This window comes from Eucalyptus grandis, chromosome 2 (genome assembly GCF_016545825.1).
Source record: "Eucalyptus grandis isolate ANBG69807.140 chromosome 2, ASM1654582v1, whole genome shotgun sequence".
NCBI lineage: Eukaryota > Viridiplantae > Streptophyta > Magnoliopsida > Myrtales > Myrtaceae > Eucalyptus > Eucalyptus grandis.
The window spans coordinates 11049829-11058498 of NC_052613.1; the positions used below are offsets into that span (position 1 = coordinate 11049829).

At 39.1% G+C, this 8670-nt stretch overlaps 2 protein-coding genes across 2 annotated transcripts; both read right to left on the reverse strand.

Annotated features, from left to right (window-relative positions):
- Positions 1–2533: 2533 nt before the first annotated feature.
- Positions 2534–4664, reverse strand: LOC120289712 (MDIS1-interacting receptor like kinase 2-like). The gene is made up of 2 exons (XM_039305039.1): positions 3794–4664; positions 2534–3164 (listed from the first exon to the last, which is right to left on the reverse strand). The coding sequence occupies exons 1-2, from the start codon at positions 4647–4649 to the stop codon at positions 2758–2760; spliced, it is 1263 nt and encodes a 420-aa protein (XP_039160973.1). The 5' UTR covers positions 4650–4664; the 3' UTR covers positions 2534–2757.
- A 5-nt stretch (positions 4665–4669) lies between these two features.
- Positions 4670–6182, reverse strand: LOC120290493 (probable leucine-rich repeat receptor-like protein kinase At1g35710). The gene is made up of 2 exons (XM_039306764.1): positions 5930–6182; positions 4670–5838 (listed from the first exon to the last, which is right to left on the reverse strand). The coding sequence occupies exons 1-2, from the start codon at positions 6180–6182 to the stop codon at positions 4670–4672; spliced, it is 1422 nt and encodes a 473-aa protein (XP_039162698.1).
- Positions 6183–8670: the final 2488 nt, after the last annotated feature.

An 8670-nucleotide genomic window follows, 5' to 3' on the forward strand; every position in this document is an offset into this window, starting at 1 on the left:
GCGCCTCATGCCATGTGATAGGTCTAAAGGATCTAAGCTGCGTTTTTTTTTTTTTTTTTTTTTTTGTCGGTCCTACTCTAATCCTACTCTAACACTCACTCTCAGACTTTTGCCCTGTCTCCTTGCAGGGCATGAGAGTCAAGATCCACTCTGAAATGAAATCGTCCTCACCCCAATCCCCCCTGAGAAGGTGGGGATTTGAACCCCATCACCTCCCCCTTCCAAGTTGGAAGGGTGGCCACCGGGCGAACCCCCAATGGTTAGCTAAGCTGCGTTTGATTGATCTTCATTTCTTCCAAGATCTTTGGCTTAAGGTATATTTTCTTTGGTTATTGATTTTTGGTGTAGTTTTTGGCAAAATAACTTAAATTTTTAAAATAAAAATAAAAAGGAGCTCTTTCATCATCTCAAGCGGGGTCTAGGGGTCTCAAGAAGAAGGACCAAGCTAGTGCCCTTGGAAATTGGACCAAGACTAGTTGGGTTGGGCCAGTCTAGGATCGGTCCAGGGTCAATCCTGGATTGATGCTCATCCCTAGAGAGAGCAATTGTTTAGAAGCATTCATTTATCAATTGTTCAAGGCTTAGCAAATCTGAGTTTCAATCAAACTTCATCAATGGCTAGAGGTTATTCTAGAATTTTACATATTTCCGAATTTGATCCTGATTATCAGGATCTTCAGTCTTCCTCAAATTTCTAACAGTGAATAGCCTTATGAAGCCAAATGCCATAGCTCGTTGACGACATATTATCTCAGAGTCTTGTCCATGAATCCTCTTGTGGACTGTCTAATTTGCTTGATTTTAACACTTCTTGGCTTTTCCTTCAATTGCATTTAGTTAGCAGCAGTCATATTCAGTAACATATAGTTACTGCAAAGCAGGATGGGGGATGCTTGTTGCAGCGGATAGGGGTGAGCGGTTCCGTTCCGGTTTGGTTCCGTCCGGAACTGGAACCTACCCTCGGGTACAGGTTCCTCAAAATGAGGAACCTGGAACCTACCCGTGAGAATGAAACTGGAACCTACCCCGTCACGGTTCCGGGGTCGGTTCCGAGGTTCCAACAGGTTTTTTTTTTTTATTTTCAAATTTGAACTATAACATATGCGCACGTTACCCAAAAAAACTATAACGTACGCGCACGTTACCAAAAAAAAAAAAAAAAAACTATAACATATGCGCACGTTACCAAAAAAAATATAACGTACGCGCACGTTACCAAAAAAAACTATAATGTACGTGTATACTACACGGTAACTTCCCATTGACATGTTATCTTGATACATTAACTTCGCACTGCACAACAATAATAGAATATAATTAGAAATTTCAAAACAAATAGTAAACTAGAAAGTAGAAATAAAACACCACTAGAACAAGAATGTCTAGAGGTACAAGTTTTGAAAAAAATTTCGATTAAACCCTTAAATGAACTCATAAAATTCTGAAATTTGGACACGTTGTATTTAAGACCTAGAGGTACAAGTTTTATGAAGAAATTATAGTCCAATTCGTTCTGGATTAAAAGATAAAATCGATTTACTTTTCCTATTCTCTACTTGCACAGTTTTTGAAACATTTTTGGTTAAATAGGCAAATGAACTACAAAAATTATGAAATTTAAATATGTTGTAGGGAATACATGAAGAGAGATATTTCATACAGAACACATTTCCAAAAGAACCTCATACAAAATGATATAGTCCACGCATTGCAACTTACAAGATCCGAACACATCAGATTGCACAGTTTTAGAAACATTTCTGATTAAATACCCAAATGACCTTAAAAAATTATGAAATTCGACTATGTGATAGCCAAGACCATAAGGTAGATACTTCATGAAAACATTGAAGTCAAATTCGTCCTAGATAATTAAATATGGATGGTTAAAATCCCTGTTCGTAGTACCGTAATTCCAGATCTAACCATCTCCAAAGGACCACGATTTCACCTACCTATTCTTGTTTTTTTTCTCTAAATTTTCGATATGTTGTACCTCAGGATGTCCTTTACAACTTTTGTTAAGAAACCGAAGTGAAATTTCGACAAAAAGGTTGCCTTACAGTCCATGCATTCATCAAGGGTTGGTCCCAAAATCTCCAGATCCAGTCTTTCCAAAAAATAACGATTTCACCCACTTATACTTGTTCTTTTTTGTCCCAAATTTGAGTATGTTATACTCCAAGAAGTCCTTTACAACTTTCATTTAGAGGCCGAAGCTAAACTTCAACTAGAACATCACATACAAGTCACTAGAACATCCAAGGTCGACCTTTTTCTGCCCTAAGTAACCGGTTCCGGTTCCGGGACCGGTTCTGGTGCCGGTTCCGAAACAGGTTCCGGTTCCGGTTCCGAAACAGGTTCCGGTTCCGGTTCCGGTTCCGAAACAGGTTCCGGTTCCGAAACAGGTTCCGGTCCCCCTTGGAACCGGGAACCGCGCTCAGCCCTAGCAGCGGATGCTTACATTTCTGGACAATAATAGTCGATTGTTTGATTACTTACATTGATTTAGCGAACAATTACAGAGCTATCTGGTCCGCGATGGACTGGAATAATCACATCATCAATCACGTTATCACGAAAAATCCAACGGCTGTATTGCACCTGGACTATTGTCCATCCGTCATTCGTATTAAATCTGTGACATCAGATATACACATAGACGAAGTTCTCACTCCAATCCCAATCGACAAAGTAAACCTTTCAGCCCAATGGAACCTGCTGTTACAGCTTATAACCACGTTGAAAACCCACATTTTACTGTTCGAGTCTCGGTGAAGTTTCGGACCTGTCGTCTCTTAACCACGCCTCTCGATTTATGCGAAGCTCAATCAATGAAATTGCGTGAAAGGGCTTGGCTAATTGTAACTTTCGAGCTAGAAAAGCCTCGGACACCTGTTTCATTGTTGGCCGTAATTTGGGCTTGGAACTCAAGCAAGCAAGCGCTAAAGTGACTGCTATGGCTATATCTCTCGCCCAGGAATTCTCTTTTGGATAAGGCAGACGCGGGTCTAATATTTGATGTAGCATTATATGATCTTCCGATGATGTCCACAAACTTGATATGATCCCTCTTGGATGCTTGCCCATTATAGTCTCCAATGCAACTACTCCGAAGCTGTATACGTCACTTTTCTCGTTGACCACGAGCGTATAAGCGAGCTCTGTGAAACAAACACAAACGTCATGAATTTGAATGATCCCTCTACATTATTTGCTAGTAATATACGGTTTCCTTGTTAATAAAAAGTAGCTATATGTCAACTGTTAATAGCACAAATGGTCTTTAAATTTTGGTCCAATGTGCTTTTAAAATTTGCTCCATTGTGCAATGTTTCTAGACTTTTAATTTGTTTAATATGGTCCCTAAACTATTGATAAATGTTCATGTAGCCCCTAGGCTACATAAAAATGTATAAAAACTCAAGGACCATATTAAACATTAAATCAAAATTTCAAGATTATATTAAAAAATTAAAAATTCAGGACGACTTTGCACATTTAATCAAGTCCAAAGAGCACATTAACAAATTAAAAATTGTTGACAATATTGCACATTGGACCAAATTTTAGAAATCATTCGTTTCCTTTGCCCTTTATTTATTGATCAAACAGGGGAGGAATGTGCTGGGAGTTACTATAAACTTCCACACCCACAACAGTCCAACGTTGACTTTAAGCCGTATGTTGCCCAGTACAGAGCCTCTAAAATGCCCTGGGATCCTGTCACTAGGTCAACGACTTAGGTGAGTGTATAATTGCAATTTGTTCAAGAAACAAGATGAGTGGTCACCTGGAGCAAGATATCCATGGGTCCCTACTATGTTTGAAGTGAGATTGGACGAAGAATTTCCCTGTAGTAACCTTGCCGCCCCGAAATCTGATAGGACAGCCCGCATTTCATTGTTGAGTAAAACGTTGCTGCTGGATATGTCCCTATGAACAACAGGCTGAGCACACCCGTGATGCAAGTAAGACAGGGCGTGTGCCACATCCTGGATGAGATTCACTCTCCTCACCCAATCTAACTCCATTGCTTCAGTGCCATTTCTCAGAACACAAAATAGACTCCCTCTCTCCATATACTCATAAATTAAGAACATCGACCGCCTATGCAAGCAGAAACCATAGAGCCGGATTATGCTTCTGTGTCTTATTTCAGTCAAGTGCTTCACTTCATTTTGAAAGCTTTTATTGAAATTTGGGTCCTCGGCTTCAGAGCGATTAACCTTCTTCAGTGCTACAGCCTTCCCATTCGGCAATTGCGCCCTGTACACACTACCATAAGCACCTCTTTGAATGCAGTATTTGATGTCAAAGTCTTCCGTGGCAGCAATTATGTCTTCATATGCTATCTTCCCATCATAATTCCATATTGACAAGAAATTTCCATCCTTTTCTACTGTCTCCTCTGGCTGAACCCTCTTCAATGCGCACCAAAGAAAGAAGCAAGACCCCAGAATTGAAGCGACAACTAAAAGGCAAGGTAGCGATAACATCACTGCGGAAGGCTTGCTCAAGGAAGGAGGGGTCCTCAAAGGAATGGGGCTACTCACAGGTGCAAATGGAGGTTCAGTGTACAAATCTTTGTTTCCGTTGAAAGCACTACGCGAATAAGTATCCAGGAGATGTCGTGGGATTGGACCCATCAAGGAGTTGTATGATAAATTCACAGAAGAGAGAGAGCAAACTCCATGCCTTTTGGTATAGTGCCGGAGAGCGAATTATTGCGGAGGTCAAGATACTTTAACATGGGTAAACTCCCAAGTTCACTCGGAATTGATCCGATCAAGTCATTTGAGCTCATGTCCAGGTTGATGAGACTCGTCAGATTTGCTATTGCCCGCGGGATGGAACAATTGAAACGATTGGCTTGCAGATACAAAGATTTCAAGCTTACCAGGTTTCCCAGAGAGGAAGGGATGGGGCAGATAAAGGAATTATGGCTCAGCCTCATCTCAATCAAGTTGTCCAAATGACCTATTTCTAATGGAATAGAGCCACTGAACCCGTTTTCTTGCAAACTGAGATGTGATAAACTCTTTAAATTCCCAATGGATGAGGGAATGGCACCACTGAACTTGTTACCACTTAAATCCATGCGATTGATGTTCTCTAGATATCCTATTCTGGACGAAATGGAGTTGGTGAATTGGTTCCGTTGCAGGTATAGGTATCTTAAGTTTGTCAAATTCCAAAGACTCCACGGGACTGTCTCGTTGAAATCGTTGGAGCTTAGATCCATAGTGACCAAGTTCTTGAGTTTCCCTATTTTAGGAGGAATGGAACCGCCTAATCGATTGGTGGAGAGACCAAGAAATGTCAAATTGGAGAGAAGAACTAGAGTTGCAGGAATTGATCCAACAAAGTTATTAAAGCTCAGATCCATCGTACACAAGTTCTTGAGATCCCCTATCTCAGGAGGAATAGAACCACCTAATCGATTGGAGGAAAGATGTAGAGACCTTAAATTGAACAGACGACTGAGAGTAGGTGGAATCGCTCCCTCAAATTCGTTACCACTTATATCAATAGAGCATAGTTTGCTGAGGTTCCCAGTTTCCGAAGGGATCATGTCACCTAACTGATTTGAGCTAAGGTCAATGAGGCTTAAATTGCTCAAACGACCGAAGGTAATCGGGATTGGACCAGTGAGAAGGTTCAAATGTAAGTCCAAGCGGAACAAGTTCTTCAAACTCCCTAGTGCTAAGGGAATAGAGCCAGACAACTGATTGATAGACACATCTAGCCATCCTAAACTAGTGAGATTTCCGAGGCAAGGAGGCAACTCACCAGTTAGATAATTCGAGGACAAGTCCAAGTGCGAGAGCCTCGGGACTGCGCATATTTGAAGGGAATGGAGCCGGTGAGTCCATTTAAATGCAGTTGCAGAGAAGTAAGATTCGGAAGTAGAGAAAATTCAGGTTACCAAATCGGTCTCCTATCTGGTACTCTTCTGGTAAGTCAATTCCAGTGATGCTTCCTGCATCGTTGCACGAAATGCCCGGCCACATGCATGCGTACACAGAATTGTTGCTGGTAATGGCGGCAGGCCACCAACCACTGTGATGCAGAGAATTTGCCTCTGATTCAAAAGATGCTTCTGCTGAAATTTTCACGAACAAGAACGTTAAAGTAGACCATAAAACTGAAGTGAACGACCTCAGAGAAGAAGAACCCATCAAGGATTTGGTTCTAGGAATCAATAAAGAGGAGTCATCTTATTTTTATCACATACTAGAGGGCCATTCTGTTGTTGGGGAACGGTCAAAGTCCAAGTCAACTTGGAATGCAGTTCAAGAGTCACGGCAAGGACAGAAACAATGATGTTTTTCTTATTTTATGCGCCGTGAATGATGGGGTAAACGAAAAATGAACTTGATGGTTTCTTTATCATCTTGACTTGGTAAAATGAGTCTCAACAATAAGTCGCTATTAACAGTCCCTAGTGGCCACTGACTTCTATGTTTATGATAACGATCTTTACATAAAGTGGAGACCATATATAGCTCAAAACACCCATCGGTATTTCTGGAAAAAAGATTTTTTTTTTAAACAGTGACTTTGTTGTGCATTTGTCGAATTTTATGATGTTTTCGGCAACGAATTCAAAATTAATAAATGGAGGTAATTGTGGCCGTGTTCCATCAATATTCAATTTTTGAGATCCCAGTCCCTACTCCAGAGAAGACTAATAAGTCTTTGCAAAATTATTAGATGTATGATGCGCAAGTTGTGATGTGAGACGTGGGGTTACGAGAAGTGCGTCTCTTGGCTGATGATGATTGGTTTATTAGTCGAGTCATCCGATGAGAGCGGGAGGGACGGTAGTCCAAAAGACGCCAAATTCGAGTAATAAAAGCAATGAAAAAAAATGGAAAATTTAGGGCGCATTTATTTCCCCAAAAACTCAAGATTTGAAAAATGTTTTCTGACAAATAATTGCTTATATCATTTAAAAAAATGAAAAAATGAAAATATTTTTATCACTCACAAAAAAATTAGGCTTAAATTATTATTAATCATGAAAACATTTTTTATTGACTAATTTTCTAAGCAGTACAATCAATCATTTTCCATAAAATATTTTCTAAATCTTAAATTTTTCTTGAAACAAATGCACTCTAAAATGAATTAGGTTATTCAACTTGGCATGACCTATTTTTTTGTAAAGAAAAAGAAATTGGGAATATTATATTGTTGGGGGTTGGAGTGAAAATCCACATTAGTGATTTCACCATTTTCTTATTTTTATTATTGAATTTATTACTCTTATCGATATTGTTATTATTATTGTTTTGCCTAACTATCCACACATTGAAGTCGCATGCTATTCTTTTAAGCAACTCTAAAGAGACGAAGAGAAGGAAAAGTCAATTAAAACAGACATCTATTAACTGTTATATTCTAATTCCGTGCTTACGATTGCTCAGGCATCCTGCTGCTCGCTTGTATCGAGAAAAAAAAAAGGGAAACTAAGTAACACGACAAACCTTCGATCGACCAATATAGAAAATACTATATGATGGGGAAACTAGCACAAAAATATTTCTTATAGGTTATTTCACTCTCAATCTCCAAATCTTTAAGTGAAATTGCAGTTTATTAACATACGTAATGATATCTTGCCAAGTTAAGCTGGGTTGAGACCTATACATCCTATGAGAAAAAAAATAGAGATCCCCAAAGGCTCATGCCACTTGCTCACATGAGGACAAAGATAGCAAGCCATATTGGCGGAAGTCAAAAGGAAATACGCCTAGGGATTTTTGCATGACCATGAAGCAGTTCATTCCTATGTCTGAAATTTCTATGCGTTAATAGAAGAGGTCTACACGCATTATGAAATGTTCCGTTTAAGCCATAACGACTCTACATCATCCATGCCACGTGGGTCCTAAGTTAGCGACCCGCTCACTAGTACCCCATTATGATGCCAACAATCAAAATGTCTTTTTACATGAAGTATGCCGCAATTAGTTAACTCAGCATGAGTTGTTTGGCATTTTGCTCACATGCGAACGGCTAGAAGAGACCTCGAAAAAGAAAAATGACTGATTCATCAATTGGCCAGCCACGTTGATGGTTTGTAAAGAAGAAAACTACAAAGCATCAAAGATGGTAAAATATATTGAGTGCTATAAAAATACTTGTTAATAACAATATACTATTGCTCAGTATTTTGTGTACCAATTGATGCTCCATTGTAGTTTAGCACACCATGGCATGATAATGGTAGTTGATGTCTAAATACTTTCATAAACAATAAAAAGTTTTTTTGTTCATTCATTTTTGTAAGTGATATCTTAGAAAAATAATTTCTAAATCATTAAGATTTAAGCAATCGCGCCCATAACGCCTCATGCCAAAATTGACTTTCTTGACGATGGCTTCTATATTTATGATTACAATCTCCACATAAAAACAGAGAGACAATATAGCTCAAAACAACCATGGGTATTTATATTAGAAAAAGGAAATCAGCACTCCGTTGTGCCTTTCTTGAATGTCATGCTTTTTCGACAACGACTTTATATTAATGCAGGTTGGGATTGTATTACGGCAATATTACGTTTTCGTGTTGTCCACTTGCATCCCAGTCTTTGCTCTATACAAGACTAATAAGTCTTTGCATATATTTATGGATAAAAATAATGAAAGGTTAATTTT